Source organism: Lissotriton helveticus, chromosome 5_1 (assembly GCF_964261635.1).
Source record: "Lissotriton helveticus chromosome 5_1, aLisHel1.1, whole genome shotgun sequence".
Classification (NCBI taxonomy): Eukaryota; Metazoa; Chordata; class Amphibia; order Caudata; family Salamandridae; genus Lissotriton; species Lissotriton helveticus.
The window spans coordinates 208,783,583-208,809,885 of record NC_136065.1 but is presented as its reverse complement, the minus strand read 5'-3'; the positions used below and the strand labels follow the sequence as shown (position 1 = coordinate 208,809,885).

Sequence of the window (26,303 nt, the reverse complement as noted above, 5' to 3'; positions counted from 1 at the left end):
AGCCTATAGCATTAGGTTGGAGACGAGTACTCCTCCGAGCTGAGCCAAGACATGATTGATAGAGTCTCAGTCCAATAGCTGAAAGATGAAGGTAGAAGAAAGCTAATAGATGAAAGGGTCAGACGCAAAACTAAGTCTATGTGTATTGTAAGTAATAGGTCAGTTTGAAAGCTATACTGGAAAACCCCAGACCTAATAAAGGAGTACCTTACTCTGTGCTGCCAGGGGTGCTCACCTGTGGTGATAGCTGTTACTATGTCCCCTGTCTCATTGGTTCTGTCCTTTCATTCTTTTCCAATGCCTTTGACGCAATAATTTGTTTCTTTTTTTGCCCCATTAGAATTGATAAATATATTGGCTATCTCTGGTTTACCTAGCTGCAAGATTCTCACTTTTAAGGCTAACGGCAGCTCATCTACAATAGATTACATATTTGTCACCCGCAATCTAGAAGATTTGTTTTTATATGGTACGGTTATTCCATCGTGTTATAGTGACTGCAACCCCATCAAGGCCATTTTCACATTGCGCCCCAAAGGGAAGTTCAGGGAGTATATTGGGGCTTGTAATACTACCCAGTATTGATAATTTGAGGCTGGTCTGGAGATTGCACAACTCTCTTCAATTTTTAAAGGAAATAATCACGGCCTACCTGGAGTTGTTTAATCTGTGCTTGACAGGGGATGTATCTTTTTCAAGCATGGTGGAAGCTTTTAGTAACCTCTGTTCGATGATCAGAAGGGCTCTTTTGAAACCGGTCAAGCCCTTGCTCAACACACATAGATGGCTTGACTCTGAATGCTCTGCAGCAAATGGGGCACTTCGAATTGCTTTGGTTTCTAATCCTAGGAATGTCACCTTAGTGGCTCTTCTGCACAAACAATACAAACAAATTACCACTAAATGATACCAAGAGGTTGTATAGAGTCAGTGGAAACACTAGTTCAGGCCTCAGAGCTGGGCAACAGCAGGTCATGTTGGGCGCCCGTGACTGCTCTAAAGCGCAACAACAGACCATCCAGTTCTATTTCCTGTCATATTGTATCCAGCATTTGAGAAGAACACTTCAGTACAATCAATGTTCCACCCTCACCCTCTACCCTATTCATTATAGACCACTCCTTAGTGTCATGTTTTCGGACAAATTTAGAGGATGTTGAGGGTGCTGTTAATGAAAGTGTGGGTGGGAAAGTGCCAGGCCTCGATGGGGTTTCCAATGATCTCATCAAAAGTAACACTGCCATATGGGTTCCGCTGATTACGAATGTTTTAAATAATCTTGCACACTCCTCCTTCCCTGACACCTGGAGTACCTCTATAATAGTTCCCATTTTTTAAAGAGGGGATCGTTCGACCCCAGGTTGTTATCGGCCAATTTCTCTCATTGATAACACCATTAAGATTTTAGGAATAATAATTTACAATAGGCTCACAGCCTGGGTGATAGAGGAGTCTGTCATATATCCTTCTCAATACGAGGTCAGGCGTAAATTGGGAACCATTGAGCAATGCCTTAACCTAAACTTTGTTTTAGGAAAATACACGGTTGCAAAACAGTCCCCGTTATATTTGGTTTTTATGGACCTCTCATCAGCATTTGACTGTGTGAACCGGGACAAATTGTGGCATTTGCTTGCTGCTAGAGGTTGGGATATAGTTTTGGTGCACTTTCTTGCTTATTTGCAGAAGGATATGAGGGTCAGGGTCTGCATCAGCACACAGGACGAGGTGTCTGGGGATATTGGTATTTATCGGGGAGTGAGACAGGGTTGTGTGTTGGCTCCTCTCATTTATTTTTTATATGAATGAGTTACACACCCGTTTAATTTGTGCAACTCCCGATGCACCAATTATGAAAATTGGCCTCCTTTCCTCTCTCCTCTATGCGGACGTCGCAGTCATTATGACTCATATCCCCAGGACACTGTGCTTGCTTGTGCACGCTTTTGTCGGTTTTATGTCCTTCCTTGATCTGCAGACCACCTTCTTCAAATCTCATATTATATCCTGTGACCCTAAGTGTAGTAACTTATTGAATATGTCATTTGGTAACCACTGCCTAAGCAGTGTAAACAACTTTGCCTATTCTGGAGTTACCTTTTCTGCCTGAGGATCTAGGTCTTCTAACATTGCTCTTCATACTTCCAAGTTCTCTATGGCTAATGGGTCAATACTCAGTCTCCCACAACCTAAAGGGGGGAGGCCTCTCGCTCCTATGCTGAAAATATGCAATTCATTATGCATACCCATGGCCTTGTATGGGGCAGAGATATGGGGGACTTTGAATTGTATGGCCATTCGGCACATAGAAAACACTTTTATCTGTTCCCATTTCAGTCTCGCACATTATCTTGCAGGGGTGGCTCCTCCATTAGGGCAGAAGAGTGTCGCCCCACTGTTTTCTCGCACTGCGAGAAGCAGAAACATAAAATGGTATCTTAAATTCCATTTTATGTTTCTGCTTCTAGCACTGCGAGAAAGCAGAAGAGTCTGCCTGGTTGGGGTTGGGTAGGTGGGCGGGTCAGGGAGGAGTGGCTTGCCCAATGCTGTTTGGTTGGCCCTCTAAGGCTGACCAAACCAGTCATGCTCACTCTGCCTTTACTCTATGTAGGCTGCATGCAGCCTACATAGACAAAATGGCCTCCCCATAGGTGCCCGGTTGGGCGCTGTCCCTACCAATCACAACGCTGCCACTGCAGCGTTGTGATTGGCTTAGGAGAGGGGAGGGAGGCTGCCTGCACCTGCTTCCTGTTCAGGAGAGCATCAGGAAAATGCTGGACCCGGCCAGGAGCTGAGGCGGCACAGGACCCGGTAAGGGACGTTTTATTTTATTTTAATTAAACCCCCCTGTCTCGCCCACGCAATCCCCCCCACCCGCTCCTCCCACCCACTAGTCATGCTGGCCGCAACTGGTTATCTGTGATAAGGAACTGGGGATCCCTTAGATAGCAGATCTAATTAGAGCCCGGCTGGTTCTGTTATGGCTCTCTTCTTGGCGTAACTCGGAGACAGCCCTAAAAAAGGAGATAATAAGGAATTGCCTCTCTTTAGACAATGGATTATTAATCCCTTGGCTCGCACTCGTAAAGTCTGAATTGAGTAAAATCGGAATGCAGTCAATTTTCATTGATCCACTAAAGTGTGACGGTGCCAATAAGAAGGCTGTTGCCAATGCAATCTATAATCAGGAAGAAGCGAGGCTCTTGAGGGATATAGAGAACAAGACCAGTGTGGCCCAATATCTCTATTTGACTGAATCTGATCTTTCCACTTATTATGTCAGTTTGGCCCGTACACGCTGAGATCGGTCTTTGCTGTTCCGTTTTAGATCTGGAACTGTGAAATACCTGCTTTGCTTCCCCCTCAGGGTGCGCATCTAATCTTGAATCCAAGCCTTGTCCCTGTGATGAATCTTCTGGCCAATCATTGCTCCATTTTATGTTTTTTGAAAATATTATATTAGGTATACTGATTCCACTTAAACAAAATATTGTTTTAATATTATTCCATGTAAACCTGCCTTAAGATGTCTATTATTTCTTTTAAACGAGGAAGCCGTTGGTATGTAGGTTCATTTTTAAAACATGCTGTTCGTGCACGCAGGTCCCCCTTGTTTTAAAAGCATGTGCATTGTCTTTTAACAGGTTTTCTCGCTATTTTATTGTGTATACATTTATGGACGTTAGGATGCATCAGAATAAAGTTTGATTGACTGAGTACCTCACTCAGTGTTCGCAGGGGTGCTCACCTGTGGTGATAGCTGTTACCATGTCCCCTGTCTCTTTGCTTCTGCCCTCTCATCCTTTTCCAAGGCCGTTGATGCAAACTTAGGACATTTTCATGGGCGTAGGAAGTGTGGGGGACGCGGGGGACATATCCCCCCCAGATTTTGGAGTGGGGGGGACACGGGGGACAAAGGTGGGGGGGCGAGGGGACAAAAGAATTTCCCCTCTGCCTTCTGTCATTCGCAGGGGCATTAGCGCGCAAAAGCGCTACCTAATGGCCCTGTACTTGACCTGCCTGCAAGTCAAAGAGGCCGCCCGCCCTCTGCCCTTTGTTATGCTGCAGGAAGGCTCAGCGTTCTGAGAAGGGCAGAGAAGGGAAAAAAACTCCCTCTCTTTTCCTTCATAACCTGGGAGAAGGCAAGGACAGTGTCAACTTCTCCTGTCCTGCCTCTGCCAGCTGCCCTCCTCCCCTCTGTCTCTTTATTCCTCCATCTCTTTCGGTCTCGCTCCTCCTTAAGTTCTGATTTCAAGAGCTCTTACATACTCTCTCTTGCCTCTCCTTTTGAAATACCAAAATAAAGTAATAAAGAGTGGTCAGCAGACAGGCCAGATTGTTATTTACAGGCTTCCAGCCACACACATTAGCGCCACTTTACAGAGTTTGCCAGTGAACGTGCTACTTTCTTTCTTTCTTCTTTCTTTGAACAACATTGTTTTTCCAGGGTGGGGAACCATTCCTAAAGGGACTGAAATACCTGGTTGATGGATTGAGTGGAAATATTTAATATGATAATTTTCAACTGTTTTAATTATTTTAGCTTATAAAATGTGTACTGCGGCTCTATGTCCGGGGATGTGGTCTTCTTTAAACCAAACTGCTTACATTTTCAAAGGATATAACAAATGGACATTGAAACAGGCCCCTTCCTGATCCTGTAGCCATGTCCTGAATTTTTCAGGCAAAATAACTTACTGACTTCTGAATAATGAGTTTTAAACTGTTAAGGTAACCATGTTGCTCCTGAATACATTTCACATGATTTGCTTATTCTTGCATTCCTTATGAGTGTTTGCTTTTTCTAGGGTGTTATTCATTTTTTTTCAGGCAGCATTTTACTGTTGTCTAGTGCATAGTTTGAATTTAGTCATAGCACAATTGAGTTGTAGCTGAAGGCAGTGCACGTTTCTCTCAGTGGGGCAGTATGGTGTTCAGTGTGGGAGAGGATGTGGCACTCTGGCCAGAGCTTCTGAATTCAGAACTGGAGCACCATTTTCAGCCTTCATGACCAGTCCACCAGACCACACTCCTGACAGAGATCATTCCGATGCTACACTTTAGAAGGCCCGATAGACCTTGGAAGCCCTCATGTCTTAGCACTGGCAGGTGGACCCTAAGGGTGGCAAGTGTGAGTTAACCTTGAAGGCCTGTCCACCACAATCCATACTGCAGTTCACCTCCAGTCTTGCGAGCAGGCATATGAAGAAGCACACCCTAGATCGACAGTGACACTGAGGTCACAAGATCCTGGAGGCCAGTCCACCGCACCCATTGGTACCTTCATTGGCCTGTTTCAGCAGTAGTGGTGCAACTTACATGGGGTTGGCAATGTAGTATTTGCATGCACACCAAACTTAGGGGGTGATTATAATGGAGGTGGGACCGCCACGTCACCCCGTCAGTGGTAGTCTCACCGCCATCGGTGATTGCATCACCACCAACCATATTACAATGGCGGGTGGTTCCCTGGCGGTCGGAAAGACCAACCGCCACGCACTCGACTGGCTCCTTGAGCCCGCCAGTGCGGCGAAGGGGCTTGTGGTTTGTACAATGCTGGTGGTGCCTACCAGGCACTACAGTAGGGATTATGATACCCCTTACCCCCCAGCCTATCCATGGCGGTTCACCCGCCATGGAAAAATTGGCGGAAAGGGACATTGGAGGCCTGTAGCAGGCCCCTTTCCCCCCAACCCCCAGACATGGGACCTGGGGGGCATCTAAGAAGCCCCCCTACATATCACTGCACCATGTGGCAGGCACCGCATTGTGCCTGCCATGTAAAATGTCTATTTTTACATTGCGGCATATGATGCAGCCAGCAACACCTGCTGCAATGTAAAAGATAGGCACTGTGCACGTCATAGTGGCGGTCGCATTGTAATGCCTATCGTAGTGCCGCCACCTTGGAGGCCAGCAGTCCAATTCCCCGATTCGATAGCGGACGGACTGAAGTCCACCTGCCATCGTAATCAGCCCCTAAGTTTGCAACTTCATGGTCTCTGCTTCATGCACAAACACTTGCAGCCTCCTTTCGGACCACCGGAGTTATGCAGCAATGGAGGCCAAAATTATGTTGCAGTGTTGACTAAATTATGCAACAATAAAAAGGCTGCAGCGTAATGCAGTGCATTTTATGATACTTTATTATTTTGACATACTTATACATACTAACAGCCTCTGCAAAGCTTTTGCCTCATTAGTACATGTGTAACATACAAATGTAGCAGTGGGAAAGGTGACCAGGCAACCTTTGTAAAGGGCCCTACACTTCACAGCAACATAAATAACATTTCTTTCAGTAATTTTTGATCAGTTTGAGCTACAAAATTGTTTTGGGTCATATCGTTAGATTATGCAGCAGATGATGTATTATGTGGCAAATATGTTACAGCCATAGTTAAGTGGAAAACATTTTTCCCCTTAACTTAATTTTGCCCCAGCATTGTAGTTGATCAATTTATAAGTTCCCCAAACCCAAAAGTCGAGTTTGGCACAATTTGCATTTTAAAAGCAGTCCTACAACACAGGGCTACTTTTAAACTGACCTCAGGCTTCAGCAAAAAGGGCTGCTGGCCTCTAAACTGCCATGCCCTATTATATTCTAGGGACTAAAAGGTAGTTGTAATCCCCCTGCCCTATTATGTACTAGGGCCTTATAGGAGAGGTCATGCCAATCATAGGGGTACCCTGACCCATAGTGCACCCTAGTGTATGTAGGTGTTTTCACAGTATTTTTAAGTGTCTCTTTCAGAATAGCACTGGCCCTGTGCCTCTTCAGGCAGAGGCCAGCGTCAGTCAGAGTAAGGCACCACCAGTACCAGTCAGCAAAACACTGGGGAGTGCCCAGGGCACATGATGGCTTTGCAACACTAAAGAAGCACAAACTCAGAATTTAAAACATAACACCATGGTTGGGGGGTTCTCTTTAATAATCAGAATTGATTTATATCCTAATGAACCCATTTTCCAACATTAGGATAATGAAAGACTGGGGAAAAATCATAACGTTCTAATCTATACCATGAAGTTTTCATGCAGCTCTTTGATGATGTTTAATAGCTCACTGTTCAATGTTAGGATTTTAACTTATAAACTGCAAATACCAAAAGAATCTCTCAGACAAAAGCAGTAACTCACTGACCTATTTACATGATATGCATTTTGTGATCTGCGTGGTACACATTCTTTGCGGCAGGCATGTTACCCCACTGTGGCTACCTTACCAAGCGTCAAAACTACCACTAGACAAACCTCCGATCTCTCTCAATAAAGAACATTAATCACCAAAGTTATCTTCACATTTGTATTGTTGCCTTAAAATTGCTGGAGTCCTGGAATACAGAAGCAGGTACTTTTCAAACCATAAGTGGAGAGGAGTTGGCCTAATGGCTAGGGTGCTCAACCTCGGACCTGGGGATCTGGGTTCGAGTCTCGGTAACGACGCCAAAACCTCCTGTGATTTTGGGCAAATCACTTAATCTCCCCGTGCCTAAAATGAATGTGTCCTCATGTAACGTAACTGGTACTATGTAAAGCGCTCTGATACCTGATTCGGTTCGGGTCTAGTTCGCGCTTTATAAAACTCTGCAAAAATAAATAAATAAATAAGGCACTTGCAAACATGACGCCCCCAACCTAAGTCAGCGACCTTTGTTTGCTTAGTGCATAAAGATGCAAGATTCATATACATTTTTTTAACATTTGGTCTGATTACTATATGAATGTAAATAACAATAAAGCATACATGTGACAACATGCATGCTTTTCTCAATATTTCACTTCGAAAGTATGCGATTGTATTTGTTTAATGGGCGGTGATTTGTAGAGGGTCACTGGAAATTCCACAAGGTTGTCCCTGTCCCCCCCAGAATTTTAGTGTCTCCTACGCCCCTGGACATTTTCAAAACATTCAAAATGTACAGCACGCTTTTGAAATCTGCACAGAATCGTCTTTCACTGTAACATCCGTGCTGTAGACATGTTCTGCCCCTGCCCAGAAGGAAGCAGTGGACCGTGGGCAGGCAGTGAGATGCCTGCTTGTCATCCAGCCGTTGTGTGCGGGTCCTGCTTGCCTCCCTGCCCCCATCTCTGTCCTCATTCCTCGCTCCTCTTCCCGCCTCCGTCCAGCCAGGGCTCTTCCCTGCTCGCTCGCCGCGGCTCCGGGGCTAATAGTGCATTTGGTCCTGCCGGGCCCTCTTTGTGACGGATTATCTCATAACAAAGACCAGGCGCGCTAACTGGACCGGGCTCATTAACGGGGCCTCGGCGGGCGCTCCTTCAGGGGGACTCTTTATTTGTTCTCCATTATGGCGTCTCATGCCTCGGTGGAGCACCCCCGGCCTGCGCTCGGAAGCCTCGGTGACCCAGATGAGGGGCCAGGGGGGTGCGGAGTGAGAATCCGCCGAGCCTCTGCGGGCGTGGCTGGGAGGACATGTGTCAAGGGATGGAGCGGAGCAGAGGATTCTGGGACAGATGGGATCATGAATGCGGAGCCCTGAAGTGCACCGAATAATGTGCAGGCGAGCCCGCACCGGGGTCTGAGAGACTCGGAGGGACTGAACATGGCAGAAGCCATGGGAACTCTCGCGTCATCTGGATGTATGCACAGGTGCGCCACAGAGGCGCTGCAAGGCAGTGGTGCAGCGGTCTTACCGTGGAGTGCAAAGAGACAGACAATACCCCGTGCTCGGTACGATTGCCTCGCAGCAGTATTGATAGTCATATAGCGCCTACTGCGTCACAGAGGCGCTGTAAGAACGTGTAGCGGTCTTGCCGTGGAGTGCAAAGGGCCCGTCAAAACTCTGGGCTCTCTATTATTGTCCTGCTGCAGTATTGATAGTCATGTAGCGCCTGGTGCGTCATAGTGGTGCTGTAAGACAGTAGTGTAGCGATCTTACTAACCCTGCGTAGTGCGCGTAGTAGCGCTTTGCTTACCTATGCGAAGTGCACTTCGCACTACGCACGCTTGCGTAGCTACGCGAACTGCGTAGTGCGGTAGGGTACATGCTGTTCGCACTGATTGCACAGTGCCGGATGCTTGTCAGCACTGTGCAATCATTGCAAACGGCATCTTGCACAGTGCAATCGGTCGTTTTCTGCCGCTCGAGTTGATTTGTACTCGAGCGGCAGCTTTATCAACGCGGACTGGTAATTTCTCATCGCAAGCGTTCGCGAGCATACGCGACCACTCGCAATGATAAACCTGACCTCCCCTCGTCGAGAATCTTGCCGGGAGGTTCATTTTCTACGGTCGCGATCATCAACATCATGTTGCCGATCGCGAGCGCGGCAACTTGATGTTCCTGATCGCGAACGAGGAAAAAGTCTCCCCGGGATGGTGATTTTGCTTGCTCGCGGTCGCCAACTTGACGTTGAGGACCGCGAGCGAGCAAAAAATGCCCGTTACGCGCTTTTGCACTGTGCTACGTGCAATTCGCGTAGTGCGTAGTTGCACAAACTCCGCAGACTCCGCGAGCGCAGAGTACTGTTCCTCCCAGGATTAGATCTAACCATGGAGGGCAGAGGTGAATACCCCGGCCCCGGACTATTATCCCGCAGCACTATTGATAGTGTTAAAGCGCCTGTTCAAGAGCTTGCTTCTTATAAGCGTGTACATCACGTTGAAGAAGGTCTTGGATATGAGACAAAACCTACAAGACATTGAAATTGAGGAATCATGGCAATCGATGCACCAACAGTGCTCCCGGGAGCATTGCTCATGACCTCGCATTTGGGTGTTGTTTAGTTTTAAAAAAAAAATATGCTTTGACCCACTTGATAAAGAAAGGGAATATTGAAGAAGGAATCTGCAGCAGAACACTCGTCCTTCAGTCACCGTCACGGCCAAGGGTGCTCAGCAGAGACCAGTGCTGAACCACACCCTGCAGCCAGTGCTCTAGTGCCAGAGACAACGTATACTTGTCTGCAGCAAGTACTGGGTGCAAGGCATGCCTTTTCCCTAGTATTGCCTACTTCCCCTCACCACAGTGTGGATGCAGAGGAGGCCTAGGTACAGGGTAATGCACCCATGTTTAACCATTTCCTGCACCATTTGCCCTGCCTTCATCTAGTGGGTGCAGGGCGGAGCCTTTAGTCATGTACTGCGGGCTCTCACCCCTCATCCTGTACATGCTGAGCAAGGGCGTAGCTTAGCCAGAGAGGTTCGTAAGGCGTGAATCTCAATTTTCCCAACTAAACAAGCAGTGGGCTGCAGGGTGGGGTGCAGTGGCCAAGGTTTGCGATGGACTGTTTGCATGAATAACAGGGTCAGTTCTGGTTTGCATTGAGTGGGCGTCTCTCTACAGTGGCACAGTGGGTGGATAACAATGGGTTGGAATGTTACCCAGAGTGATTGCCACTGGTTAGACTATTTCAATCCCACCACCTTTTGGCTGTTTGATTGCCACTAGTACGGCTGGAAACTTTAGACTGGTGCAGCTTTCCAAGCCTACTACTGCCAATGTCTGTGAATGACAAAAAGTAGTGCATTTGCACCCATTCAAAGAGTACTTCTGTGGGTGCGGATTTACTAAATTTTTTCTTATACAAGTCACTATATTTTTTTTAAAGATCTGATCCAAAAAAATGAGGAATTTAAATTCTCTTAATTAAAGGAGAGCAAGTAAAGGCGACCCATCGTTAGCAGACATGCCCCAGGGCCCCCAAACATAACTACTAAATCAAGAAAGAATTTAAGGGGTGTCACTCCAAACATCCCTGCTGAATCTACACCTCTGACTGTCCCATGTGGGCCTAGTAATTCTCCCTGTAAATTCTGGAGTCTCTGTCTTGGGAACACTTATTTTAAATGTATTTTCACTGCACGCATTCTTTTTCGTCTCTGCTACAGGAAGCCTTGATGATAGAGTTGTCAAATCAGTGCATGTGGGCATGGCTCCATGTTTCAAGCCCTGAGCTTTTACAAATCATTTTATCAAGTGACTGACGGCCACATGCACTAAGCCCGAGTCGCAAATAGAGGATTGACAGCACTAACATTAATAGGGTGATCCGAGCTAGAGCTGAGCTGAGCCATAGGTCTGGCTTGGCTCTAAGAGTCTGTGCACAAGCAGAGCCATGAAAATGTGTGCATGTTTATCGTGCAGCAAACATATTATAAAAATATGATACATTCTCTTCAAAATTCAAAAAGTGTCTTTCTGTAACATACAAAGGGTTTCACCTTAATGACATTAGTACATCAGATTCTTACACTACATAGACAGAGATTTATTTAAAGTGATAATTTTTAGAAACATTCATGGCTCAATCCCAAACAACCATACCATTAGCAAACTGACAGGCAATCGACTTATGTAAACCCTAAATGCAACCTACATTCTTATTGTAGATTTAGCAACATTGCAGTCTACTAAATCCAAATATAAGAGATGCTTGTGCAGCGCACGTCCTGAACTCAATTATTCAAAAGTGTGCTTATATGTGTTAACCGCGGCCGTTTGTTCGCGGCAGTGCAACCGTTTTAAAAAACGGGCGGGGCTGCGTCGGCCTTTGAACGTGCACAGCACCAGCCAGGCAGTGCTCCGAACGGCCGACGGCAGCACTTAACGGGTTAATAAAGAAAAAGGAGGCTATGTGAAATAAAGTTTTTGCCTAGGATCACACAATTTGGACAGTCAGGGAAGCCAGTACTGATTACAGGTTATATGGTTTCACATTTTGAAATTCATCCAGACGGGCACCTCTGTTTCTATCTCTTAATTACATCAAAGGTACCATTTCGTCTTTCATTCTTTGATCACAGAAATAAAAACCAACAGAGAGATAGGAAACCAGTCAAGAATGCAAAGTCAACAACCCCTCCCCTCTCGGAAGCGACACCCCTGATGTCCATCAGCCATGAGAAAGGTGATTGGCTGGCGCTAGCAGCTCCATGTCACGTCACACTCTCTCTTTTCGATTCAGTAAACCCTTCTTGTTCATGTACCTTAATTACACCTATCCGTTTGCGGATCTATCTTATTATAAATTACATATGGCGGCCAACCTGATGATGTATTGCACATATTATAGTGTGCTGCAAATTATGAAACTATGATTAATTTCTCAGATGCATTCGATACAGAGAACGTTAAGCACTGACCTCCGAGTGCTATTAGGAGTGAATGTTTCTGACAGAGCCCTTTGAAGTTTCACTTGTTATAGGGGTTCCCAGAGTACAGGGTTGCTCCATTGTAATGAATGCCCAGTACTCGCCAGGTACTGGGCGCGCCCGGTGTGTAACCAGCACATAGTGAGCCCACCCACCTGGATCTGCACCCACTCACCCAGCCTCTCTATCAGCTGGACACTACCTCTGGCCACTCTCTGACTACATACCATGGCCTTCGGGCATACTCTGCATTCCTTGCCTCGAGCATCTACTGTGCATACTCCCCCGGTGTTGTTTTTTTGCGTTCTGACTTGATAATAATCTCTTGTGGGAATTTCAATGGAAAATGCACCATTTAGGACCACTTTATAACCCCTTCCCTTCTGATGACTCTGCATGGACCTTTCCAAGAGCAAACTTAAGTGGACATAATTTGTTTTTTACGATTTCATGTAGATTTGCCATATTTAAACAATTACAAAATGTTTTCTTTGGCTTCTTGCTGTAACGGTTTGTTCAAGTACCCCATGGTTCGGGGAAAAACAGCAGGACCCAGGATGTAGGTAAAACTGGGGCCTTGGTAGACCCCGTTTAGGTATGTAGGGCAAAAACCACAGTCATCCATCCCATCTCACATTCTAAATTTGCTTCCAAAGAAAAAAATTTGCAACTTAATAATGTTTGAAAACTCGCTAGCTAAATGTTTTTCATTGGAAAAACGATAATTTCCACCCCCTGAGGCAGTAGCGGCTAGGCAGTAGTGGTGGGGTAGCAGGTTAGGAAAAAAGAAAAGGAAAAAAAAACTTACCTGGCGGCCGCCGCTTCACCTCCATCCTCTTCTTTGTCGACCAGGAAGCAGGAGCAAGAAGCACCCAGGCTTCTAGACTCCCCTAGCCAATCACAATGCTGTTGATAGCAGCATCGTGATTGGTCTGAGCGCTGTGGTTCGGCGCACAGATGGGGACTAGAAGCCTGGGCATGTTCTCCACCCAGGCGGTGCAACACAGCCCGGTGGAGAACCTACTAGGTGCGCATGACTGTTTTAGCCGGCCCAAGACGGCCGCCAAACCATCATGCACACTTAGAGAGTGCCCCAACCACTCCTCCCCCCTGTGGGCAGTCCAGCCTGCCCCACCCCTAGAGAGGAGTACTTGTGGGCCGACGCTCCTCCGCCTTAGTAGCGGAGCCTAGTCTACTCTGAGGTTAACCCCGGCTCCTGTGGGATAATACAAAAAGATTCTTGGCAGAAATGGTGCGCAACGGCAATATAGGGGGTGGACTGGGTATAAAAAAAAAAAGAAGCTGTCTACACACGTGGCTGATATAATAGTTCATTCCATTGTTTATATAGACATAAGAAAACTTAATACAGTATACATACAAAAATATACATAAATAAACAGGTGTTTTTAGTGTCCCAGTGAAATATATCAACGAACCTACGCTACTCTAGTGACATTACTGTGGCATATACAAAGGCGGTTTCTATTTTTCATTTGTTACATCAAAGAAGAGGCGACCATGTAATGTATGTATCATTTAGTCAACAACAATTTGGACAATAGGAAACTGCTGTATTGTGCAGTTTTTGTACTGTCAACTGCGTTTCGACCCTTTGGGGATGTAGGGTCTCTTCAGTATCACGGTGCCACCATATTTCTCAGTAGCAGGAAAGGCCATCTTCAGGTGTGCCTACAGTGTTTAGTCCTGAGGAGACCCTACATCCCCAAAGAGTCGAAACGCCGTCGACAGTACAAAGAGGCAGACCACAATACAGCAGTTTCCTATTTTCCAAATTGTTGTTGACCAAATGATACATACATTACATGGTCGCCTTTTCTTTGATGTAACAAATGTAAAATGTGCAAACCGCCTTTGTATATGCCACAGTAATGTCACTAGACTAGCGTAGGTTCGTTGATATATTTCACTGGGACACTAAAAACACCTGTTTATTTATCTATATTTTTGTATGTATATTGTATTAAGTTTTTCTTATGTCTATATAAGCAATGCAATGAAATATTATATCAGACACGTGTGTAGACAGCTTCTTTTTTTGACACCCAGTCCACCCCCTATATTGCCATTGCGCACCATTTCTACCAAGAATCTTTTTGTATTATCCCACAGGAGCCGTTGTTTTCCTTCTTAATCTCTACACCCAGGCTCCCAGGGAGTAGGGTTCCCTTGTTCCCCTTTCCTGAGGTGAACCCCAGCGTTCACGTAAGGTGGGGCTTAAGCTCACCCTTCTTTCTGTGGCCATCGCCATTTTTTCTACAATGATGTTCGCAAACTTCACATTAGTTTATGAACATCACATGACAGCAGAAAATGGCAGACAAAGTAAAATGTTTATCTCGAAAATACATTCCGGTTCCAGGTTCATTTGGATGCTCTTTTGCGTGAATCTTTTGTAAATCTTTTGAAGGCTACTCAATACCTGTTTGTAATGCAAATGGCTTAAACACTACTGAACAATTTACACCACATAATGGATGTAGTCTGAGTGAAGATTCACATTCCTGCCAAGTTTGGTGTAATTCTGTTGAACAATGTTTGTTATACCAGAGAAAAGACATTTATATGGAAATTAGTATTTACATTAAAATGAGAAATCTCTTTTTAGATTGTGCCCACTCACTTGACCCACTCTTGAATAAGCTTCCTGAAATAAAAATAAAAAGAACATTAGTTGAGAGACCAGGAATCTGCCCCATTTTGTTCAGATCTGCCAAACCATGGCAAAGTTATTAAAAATCTCAAAATGTAGTTTCCTCTGGGCTAGGTATCTAAAGAATACAACTATTATAATACATATACACTCGTTATATATAGCTCACATGTGAGGTTGTAACTGTGCCTGCATCATCATGGATGGAGTGTGATACATATATAACCCCAGGGGAAGTGTACATCTTGACGATTCTATCATGAAAGATCTGTGATCCGAATGGCATAATACATAGGTTAACACTAGGACAAGTGCGCAATAACAGTTCTACTATTAAAGGGGCGATGATATATGACGATTAATAGATAGGAATTAAGCACATACACTATTCTGCTTTGAACACTGTGACAAGTACTAAATGTGTGTACAGGGAATGTCTAAGTGGGACAAAGATTTACTATTGAACAGACAATGGTTTCTATACGATAATGTACGTGGAGGGTGCAAAATGAGTGTTGCCATGGATGGCACTGGAACAGTGCACACAATGAGGTTGGTCCTCTGTGGGTGTGATTTAATGCATATGCACACAGCGGTCTTTTATACCACTCAGAAACTTTGATACTTCCAGCATAATGTGTTAAAGACTCATAAATAGCCTTTGTCCTGCACCTTAGAGTGCCCTGATTTCCAGTAGGAGCTTTTTAACTAGTGTGATGGAATATGGTGTATTATTCCAACTGTGCTTCTGATATGTTCGATGTGTTGAGTGCCAGTGAGATTATCATGTGTCGTGTGTTTGTGATATTATCATAGCATTGCTCTCTTATGGTTTTGTCATAGTATTGTGTGACTTTGATATTAATCTGGTTTATTGTGTATGTGATATTACCATAGCCTTGTGATATTACCTTAGGTTTGTGTCACAGTGACATTGTCAGGGTGTTGTGTTATATGTTATTATGGGGCAGATTCTGATGCGGTTTGGAAAGCTTTCCGACCCATTCGGTTTGGAAATTGTTTCCGACCCACTCGGATCGGGAGAGTCTGACCGATGGAGTACGATGCATCCGGATGCTTCCCGATACGAATTGGTTGGACTCTCATTGACTTCAATGGAGCATATGTTCCTAATCGCATCATAATTAGGCCCTCGGTCAGAAAGACACGTTCACCATCCTATTTGGGAGGAGCAAATGCAATTAGGAGGCCTTCCTAACCGCATCAGAATCAGGCCCACTGTCTGTGATATTATCAATCCCAATAATAGGTGATTGTTATAACAGTATAGTGTGTCTGTTAGTGTCATGATATTTTTATATTGTTGCTTGGACATTACAATGTTGCTTGTCTGTAATAATAATGTATGTGTGCTCGTGGTATTATCAAGGCATTGTGTATCTATGTTATTGGGATTGGTGTCACTACAACGCGGTTTTTTACAACGCATTCCGTTACATCGGAATTTTTACAACGCAGGATCCATTACATCGGATGCCATTACAACGCATGGCATTACATAGCAGATGCTATTACAACGCATGGCATTACATCGTAAGTATAGGTAAGTATATCTTTTTAAAAAAAATGTAACTAAGTTAATTTAATTAATTTAATTTAATTAATTTAATTAAAATACATTTTAAAATAGTAATTAATTTAATTTAATAAATTTAAATCTATTTATTTAATTTAATTTTATTAAAATTTTTAATTAATTTTAATTAATTAATATAATGAAATTAATTTAATTTAAATATTTTTAAAAATTATAATTAAAATAAATAAATTAAAATATTTTATTTAATTTAATTAATTTAATTAAAAAATGTAATTAATATAATATAATTAATTTAATTTAATAAATATATTTTAATTAATTTATAAATGGTAAATATAATTTAATTAGCCCTAAGCACAAACCCAACCCTGAACCCTAAAACACCCCTGTACCCCAAAACCCAAACCCTACCCTGAAACCTAAAAACACCCCTGTACCCCAAAACCCAAACCCTGCCCTGAAACCTAAAAACACCCCTGTACCCCAAAACCCAAACCCTACCCTGAAACCTAAAAACACCCCTGTACCCCAAAACCCAAACCCTGCCCTGAAACCTAAAAACACCCCTGTACCCCAAAACCCAAACCCTGCCCTGAAACCTAAAAACACCCCTGTACCCCAAAACCCAAACCCTGCCCTGAAACCTAAAAACACCCCTGTACCCCAAAACCCAAACCCTGCCCTGAAACCTAAAAACACCCCTGTACCCCAAAACCCAAACCCTACCCTGAAACCTAAAAACACCCCTGTACCCCAAAACCCAAACCCTGCCCTGAAACCTAAAAACACCCCTGTACCCCAAAACCCAAACCCTGCCCTGAAACCTAAAAACACCCCTGTACCCCAAAACCCAAACCCTGCCCTGAAACCTAAAAACACCCCTGTACCCCAAAACCCAAACCCTACCCTGAAACCTAAAAACACCCCTGTACCCCAAAACCCAAACCCTACCCTGAAACCTAAAAACACCCCTGTACCCCAAAACCCAAACCCTACCCTGAAACCTAAAAACACCCCTGTACACCTGTACTTATTTTAAAAATTACTTTAATTAATATAATAAATAATAAATTAATAATATTAAAAAACATAAATAAATATATTTAATTATAATTAATATTAATAAAATTAAAAAAAATTAAATACTTACCTATACTTACGATGTAATGCCATGCGTTGTAATAGCATCTGCTATGTAATGCCATGCGTTGTAATGGCATCCGATGTAATGGATCCTGCGTTGTAAAAGTTCCGTTGTAAAAGCCTCCCGTTGTAAAAGTTGCGATGTAACGGTGCATCACCATGTTATTGGAGTGTTATGTATCTGTATTATCATGATAACATTATGTGACTGTGATATTGACGTAGTATTGTGTGTCACTGATATTTTCATGATGTACGTCTATGTGTATGCCTATGCTCATTTTACTTGTTATGAACACAGTGCAGACATAACTTGCTTCTAGGCCCAGAGGAAATAAGGTGAACGTTGTAATTAGGATGATACATAACAACTAAAACATTATAAGATACGAGGGTGGTGGTGAAAAATTAGACAATGAAAACTGTAAGAGCACAAGCTGATAAATATGCAGAATGTTGGAAAACTGGTTACAGATGGGAACAGGTAGGTCTTGAGTTTCAACCTGAACTTTGTCACCAATTGGGCATTGCATATATGGCAGGGAAGGTTATTCAGAGGCTACTGCCAAACTCAAGCAATAATCAAAAAAAAATTGGAGCGAGTCTGGAGGCGCGAGTATAGTTCTGATGCTAAGGCCGCCTTGCGCACTGCCCAAAAGAAATATTATGCCGCCATTAAAACTGCCAAAAGGACTCTACTATGCAGGGAGAATAGCCAAAGCGGAAAATAACAGTAGAGAAATCTTCTCTATCGTTAAAAGTTTCGTGTCCCCTGTGGCAGAAACCACCACTCTTCCATCTTCTGGGGAATGGTGTGAAGTTTTTATAGACAAGATAGCTAAGATCCAGCAGGACCTTACCTCTGCGTTACCAATTGGGGACTCAGGGATGAATATCTCTATTAGGTCTCATCCCTGTGATACCCAACAGTTCACTAATTTTGCGCTGGTAGCAGAGTGTGATGTTTTGCCTCTTCTTGAATGCCTTAAATCAGGCTCTCCCGCCGATCCGTGCCCGGCTCGGGTTCTGTCAGAAGTGGCTAGCATTGTCTGTGGTGATGTTACCCAGATTGTGAACCTCTCTCTCTCTTCGGCAGTGGTCCCTGCTGAATGGAAACAGGCTAAGCTTTTGCCGCTTCTGAAGAAACCAGGCCTTGATGCCACGGTTCCCGGTAACTACCGGCCTATTTCTCTTCTCCCTGCCCTGACAAAAATCTGTGAGAAAATAGTCTTCCGACAATTAGAAAGATTTGTAGAGTCCTCCAATGCCCTGCACCCAGCCCAATCAGGCTTCAGAGCTGCATATAGCACTGAAACGGCACTGGTAGAGATGACGGAGTCGATTCGGGAGTGCCTGGACGGGGGCGGCAGAGCAGTCCTGATCTTATTGGATCTCTCTGCCGCCTTCGATACCGTCCCCCATGCGCTCCTCACCGCCAGGTTGTCGACTATCGGCATTGGCGGCAATGTCCTGGCCTGGGTGTCCTCATTTCTTTCGGGTAGGACACAACAGGTCTGGATGCCGCCTCATGCCTCTAGTCCAAAACCACTCCTTACGGGGGTTCCACAGGGATCCACTCTTAGCCCCCTACTGTTCAACATTTATATCACCCCTTTGGTGTGTCTTGCGGAACAGTACGGGGCTAAGATTATAAGATATGCGGATGATACGCAGTTACTTTTCACCTGGCCTGACGATCATCTGGATATAGCAAAGGTCCATCTCTGCCTATCCTCAGTTTTCCGTTGGTTAACTCTGGCCCAATTAAAATGTAATGAGGACAAATCGGAGGTCCTCTTTTACGGGTCTTTCCCTCCTAGTTTTAAAAGTTCACTGTGGCCCCCGAATGTTCCATGTCCTAAGGAGATGGGTGGCCCTGCAAAAAACCTTGGGATCTGGTTTGGAGAGGACCTAAAATTTGAGAACCATATTAAAAAATTGACTGGAACGTGTTTTGCTACCTTGAGAATGCTCAGGAAATTTTTTCCACTACTACCTAGAGAGGCGAGGGAGACTGTCGCCTGAGCACTCATTCTAGCAAGGCTGGACTATGCGAACTCCCTGTTCAGCGGCATTCCAGCCTATTTGACCAACCGTTTGCTGGTCATTCAGAATGCCGCGGTCCGTCTTCTTTTTAACGTTCCTAGATGGAAGAGTGTTCGGTCTCATATTTCCAGCCTTCACTGGCTTCCAGTACCTCAACGCAGTTCATAAATTTGATCCTTGCTTATCCTTCTTTTCCTTTCCCACCGCGCCAGGATACTCCCCAGTAACAGTGCGCGCTACAAAATCATTTATACATACATACATATACATACAACCGTTGTTAGGGTGAACCCTTAGTTTCACTAAATTAACCTGAGCTCAGCATCCTTGTAGCAAAGGCACAGAGCAGACAGGCTTAACGTAGGGCAATGGATACAGTAGAAAGCAGTACTAAAATAGTCATAAAGTCAAAATGCCAAAGAAAAAAACATTTCCAATCAAATCTAAAAAATTGAGTAAACTTTAATAAGCAAAATGACACAAAAAAGGCAAAAATCCAAAAGGGGAACCAAAGTTACGATTTTTAAAAGTTTTAAGTAAGAATAGAGCTAAAAAAGCACAAAGGAATAATGATAATCTGGAGTCATAGCAGACCGGGACCTAGGTGTGATTTGAGGCCAACCGCAATGGTGCGCAGGTTGGATACACAAACCAGGTTCATCCTAGTTCAAAATCCAAGATGGAGAAATCCTTTTCCTCTTTTTCAGAGTTTGTATGCCCACCCAGAGGCGTGGCCAGAAAAGTGAGCAGCCACTCCTTTGTGGCTACTTGAAACCAGTTCTGGGGAAGCTCTCCCACATGGTTTGGTGCCTGCCTGACTGGGAGGACAAACAGAGAAGTCTGTCCTGGTGGCAGCTAATATTTGCTTGTGACAGAGGAAACCTTTTTAAAGTAAATTAACTTACCCCAACTCTTCTTCCCGCCAGAGGAAAAAATCACCTCCCCACACCCAGGCCTTTTCTCAGCTCTAGGAGCAGTTTTAAAACCTCATCTGGACTTCTGTCGGAGGGCTAATGAAAGAGAAAAGGTGAATTTCTAAAAGTTACTTTTCTTCAATATTTATAAAAAAAAGTCTCACTTCACCATTGAGTTTGGGTTTTAATAATTATTAAAATAGTTGTTTAATCATTTTTCTAGCCGATCCATAACCAGAGATAGCTACATTGTTATTTTATATTGCTTCTCCATGTTTCCTCATGGGCCAGCCAGACTTCCTACAGTGAAAATAGCTTTTGAGTGCTAGTCACTCTAAGGAAATATTAACTTTAAATTTGTACATGTCTTATTTATTTATTTATTTTTTTTGGTTAAAAACTTTTATTGAGCAATCACATAAAATTACATAGATGGGCCCACAACCACACAGGCTGGCCGCTAAGTCGCATAGTACGACACATGAAATAAACAATCATTTCCTAGGTCAGGCCAAATCGTAGAACGAAATTGCTACAGACATAGAACAGGATACAACAATTTTCTATATAAAACATGAAAATAACCAACACAAACATAAGGCGAGTGCAATAATCAAGTCAGCCCAAATAGCAGAGGGGGAGGTCACGAAACAGGAGAACAAAAATACATCAATGAGAGTCGGGAAGGCCGTGAGGGGGGGGGGAGCAGGGAGGACAGGAAAATCCTAGAACAGAGCGAAAAATTTCGGGAACGTCAGCCTAAGGAGACAGGGTAACATCGGAGGTGGCAACCAAGGGAGGGGTACAAATTTCTCCACGGTACGCATTCCATTGACCCCAAATTTTCGTCCACGCCCCCGGCCTGCCCCGAGCCACGTAGACTGTCTTCTCACGGAACATGGACCAGTCCATGTTGTCCTCCCACACTGAAACATCAGGAGGTCGGGATGCGCCCCAGAGTTGCGCAATGTCACGCTTCGCGACCATGTAACCCAGGGTCGCCCATCTAGTCTGGGCCACAGAGTAATCGGAGGGTTCCCACACATTCAGCAGACATCGACGGGCCTCAGGCCGCAGGTCAACACCAGTCACCACAGTCATCAACGCAAGCACATCCACCCAATAAGCTGCCACCACAGGGCACTCCCAAAGTATGTGCATAAAGGTAGCGCTCATCCCACAGCCACGCTTACACAAGCCATCCGGGGAAAAACCCATCACGACCAGACGCGGACCAGTCACATACACCCGGTGGAGGATCTTAAGTTGTACCAAACGAAGACGGGCGGGAATGGCGACCTCCTTCGGGGAGGAGAGTGCCGACTGCCAGTCCTCGTCATCTAGTTCCAATCCATCACCTACCCACATTTCTCGGAGTCGGACCAACAAATCAGCGCGATTATGAATCAGCTTCTTGTAGATGAGAGAGATGGTGCTGTCGGGCAAGTGTCCATCTAGTATACGATCTTCAAGGGGGGAAGACTCGGGCAGGGCCACATCAGGAGTCAGAACCGAGGCCAAGGCATGTCGGACTTGCAGATACCGGAAAAACTCTCTATCACTCAAGTCGTATTCTGCCTTAAGGGCCTGGAATGATTTCACGCGACCATTCACACAAACGTCACCCACTTTACAAATCCCAATCACATCCCAGCGGTCAAAGCCCTTAGAAGACCAGAGATATCCCAAACGTTCAGAAGCATAAAGCGGAGTCGCCAGCGTCAGCCGATTCTCCCATCCCAAACTCACATTCGCTGCGCGCCACACGTTGACCGCTGCCCTGGTCGGGCCCACAAGATGGCGCCCGGCCGATCTGGAGTATAGCGCTCTATTAAAGTCCCCTCCCGGCAACTGGAGCTTATCCATCTCAAACGCCGGATCGCGACCCGGCGAGTACATCGCATGGTTAATGGCCGATAGCTGGGCTGCCCAGTAGTACCTCTTGATGTCGGGGAGTGCCATGCCCCCGTCGTACCAAGGGATAGTAAGTTTCGCAAGGGCTATACGTGGACGCCCATCCCAAATCAATTGTCTTTGCAGACTCTCGATTTCTCTGAAATAAGTAGCAGGAACATCGTCGAAAGAGTTCTGAAGGGCGTAGAGGAACCGCGGCAAAGACATCATTTTAAAGAGAGCAGCCCTACCCAGAGGAGACAGGGGCAGCTTACGCCAACGGGCCACATCCTGTCGCAATCTAAGAAGCGGGGGGAGGAGATTACGCTCAAACCGGAGGGAGGGATCCCGGGTAATAAAAATCCCTAAATACTTGAAGCCAGACTGGACCACCCGGATAGGGAATCTGGCCGGCAAAGAGGGCAAAATACCCGAGAGAACATACACACAGGACTTAGCCCAATTAATAACAAGGCCCGAGTTAGCACCGAACGAAGTAAGCACATCAAATAAGACGTTCAAAGATTTACGCGGGGATGTCAGATAAAGAAGAATGTCGTCCGCATAAAGAGAGACGCGGTCTTCAAAGTCCGGTGACCAACGGATCCCTTTGAGGGAGGGTTCCCATCGAAGCCACGCAGCTAACGGTTCCAAGGCCAGCGCGAAAAGCAATGGAGACAGGGGGCAACCCTGACGGGTCCCTCTACCAAGACTAAAGGGGACAGAAACTCTACCGTTTACCACCACTTGCGCTAAGGGTTCCACATACAACAACTTCACCCATCCAATAAATTCAGGTCCAAAACCAAATTTTTCGAGAGCTGCCCAAAGATAGGGCCACTCAACCGTGTCAAAAGCCATCGAGGCGTCTAACGAGGCCAAAATGGCCGGCTCCGGCAGAAGCCCCGCCCTCGCAACAGCGCCGTGAAGACGACGTAGGTTAAGAGCCGTGTTGCGATGCGGGATAAATCCGGACTGATCCGGATGAACCAAGTCGCTAATGACCGTCAGCAGGCGGGTTGCCAGGAGCTTAGCCAGGACCTTAGGCTCAACATTTAACAGGGAAATGGGCCTATAAGACGAACAAAGGTCCCGCGGTTTCCCGTCCTTGGGAATTACGACTATCGTGGCAAGACGCTGGTCATACGGGAGAATACCCCGTTCCCGGGACTCCAAAAACATGGCACGAAGATAGGGCGCTACCTTGTCAGGGCGTAGCTTGTACAGCTCAATTGGCAACCCATTCGGGCCCAATGCCTTGCCCGAACGGAGCGAACGAATGGCAGTCGCTATTTCATCCGTAGTAAAAGGGGACTCCAACGAGACACGGTCCAGATCGGAAACACTGGGCAAAGCTATATCGCGCAACAAAAGGCGAGAGTCAGCCACATCCCGTCCAGACACAGGGGTATACACCACACGAAAATACTCAGCAAAACATTCAACTATTCCAACCGGGTCTGTCACTCCGACACCATTCGACGACTGAATCACAGGCACCACACGATTCGCTCTCTCTTTCTTATCCAACCATGCCAACAATTTACCCGCTTTGTCCCCCACATCATACAGACGACCCTGCTGTTCCCGGAACATCAGTCTAGCCGCATCTGTGACCAAGGATTTATAAGCAAATTGTTTCAGACCCAGGGCGTGGAGTTTATCAGAGGTGATCTCAGACTCTAAGTCGGCCTCCCTCTCAGCAATCTCTATCTCAAGGTCCACCACCTCCCGATTCCTAGCCTTCTTGGATTCAGCAATTAGAGAAAGGGCCTGCCCACGAATCACTGTTTTAAAGGCCTCCCACAGGGATACCGCCGAGGAAACCGACCCCTCGTTGTCCAAAAAGTAAGCATCTAAAGACTTAGTCAAAAGGTTTCGGGTCTCAGGGGAGGCAATATACCAGGGGTTAATTGGCGCCACTCGGCCCACCGCCTCCACCCCTAACTCAAAACAAAGCCAGAGCGGAGAATGATCGGAGATGCCCCGGGGGAGGTGTCTGATCTCACGCACCGCCGGCGTCTGCGCCGCGGGCATCAGGAAATAATCCAGTCTAGACAGACACCCGTGGGCCCCCGAATGGAAAGTGTATTGAAGCTGGGTAGGATGCAGGAGCCTCCAGCAATCCACCAAACCAAACGTATCCAAAAACCCACCTAACCACTGTTGGGCTAAAGGAGTATCCCTAGGGGGGTAGCGATCTTGTAGACCGGAGATCACAGAATTAAAATCGCCTGCAAGAAAAAGAGTACTATCAGGAAGGTCCAACAACACACGGCCCAAATCGGCAAAGGTAGAAGTCTGTAGGCCGGGGGGCACATAAACAGTAAACAAGGAGAGGGTACGACCTTCATAGCGACCCACGAGGACAGCATAACGCCCCGAACATCAAGGATCACATCATCAATAGCTAGGGGGAGGGAAGCCCGAACAAGGATACCCACCCCCCTGGAACCCGTGGTAAACCCCGAATGTGCAGCAAGGCGATACCCCCATCTATTCATCGCACGACAAGTATTGCCCACCAAATCAGTTTCCTGCAAGAAAACAATATCGGGAGATAAACGGCGTAGACATTTTAACACCACACTCCGCTTAATGCGATCTCCCAGACCATTAACATTCCACGAAACAAGCCTCAACCCGCTACCCCCCATCCCACACAGCAACCCCGAAACCCCCCCGCAATGAGCATGACATAAAAAGGAGCAGAAGCCAGATTGATTCGCCTTGAAAACATAACACAAAAACTTCGAACATCCCAACCACCCACCCGCCAACAATCAAGAAAACACCCCCCACCCTGCACCCCTGCAAAATGCTAAATAGCCACCCCAACATGCAGTGTGCCTGTCGCCCAAGAACCCCCATTCTACAAAAAGAACCCCGGAGGAGGAAAGGCTCCGGACCACCCGCCACCCCGAGTAAGACAGATAATGAGGAGAATACACAAACAGCAGAGGCACTGAGGCATCAAATCCCTGGAGAGTTTACTCTATTCGAGGGCCCAGGCGTAGGCGGATTGTTCAGCTCTCCACACCACCCTCAGCACCACCCGGGTGGGCGGCGGACTCAGTCTCAGGAGATCGATCAGGCAGAGAGTCCATCCAGTCATTTACAGAATCAGGCCGATCAAAGAAGAAGGTTCGGTCGTTGTACTCAACGCGCAGCCTGGTCGGAAAAAGCATGGCGTAGCGAAGCCCCATGTCTCGGAGACGTTTCTTGACATCACGGAAGCCCATACGCTGTCTCTGGACCTGTTGAGAAAAGTCCGGATAGAAGTTCACCGTGGCATTCTCAAAGGCCACCGGGCCCTTCACACGCGATGCTTGCAGGATAGCGTCCCGATCCCTATAATGGAAAAGTTTCGCAACAATAGGCCTCGGCGGGGCACCTGGTTTACCCTTGCCCACCGGAACACGATGGGCACGTTCCACAGCGAAAAACTTCGTCAGACCAGACGGAGAGAGGTGGTTCCGGATCAAGTCCTCAACAAGGAGATCAACAGAGTGAGGTTCTGGATTCTCCGGAACTCCGACCACGCGTACATTACAGCGACGTGCCCTGTTCTCAAAGTCCTCCAAGCGCCGGGTCATGAAGTCGTTCACCCTGCGAAGGTTGCCGACCTCCGTCTGTATCTCCGAAACGTCCTCCGTGAGACTGGATGACTTAAAATCCAGTGACTTCACCTTCTCATTGGTTTTCGACAGGTCAGCACGAATCAAGTTGACATCAATGGCCACGGTGTCGATTTTTTGGGCCAAAGCTTCATATTGTTGGCCTATCGTCTCCTTCATAGCAGAAATGGCGCCCATGATGTCCTGCAAAGAAGGCTCCGTTGACGCGTCCACAGTGAGATCAGCATTACTGGCTCCGGGCAGGGCGGCTCCGGGGGACCCCTTGGCATGGGTGTAGCGGTCCATCACGTTAGACTGGACCGGGCCCCCACGCAAGGGC

The 26,303-nt window shown here is 46.0% G+C and overlaps 1 protein-coding gene across 1 annotated transcript in view; it reads left to right on the top strand.

Annotated features, from left to right (window-relative positions):
* CACNA1B (calcium voltage-gated channel subunit alpha1 B) overlaps positions 1 to 26,303 on the top strand; it is a 1,081,812-nt gene that overhangs the window by 494,460 nt on the left and 561,049 nt on the right. The window contains exon 6 of the mRNA XM_078642008.1: positions 8,710 to 8,720. Within this exon, the coding sequence (XP_078498134.1) occupies positions 8,710 to 8,720 (11 nt within the window). The remainder of the gene's footprint in view (positions 1 to 8,709; positions 8,721 to 26,303) is intronic.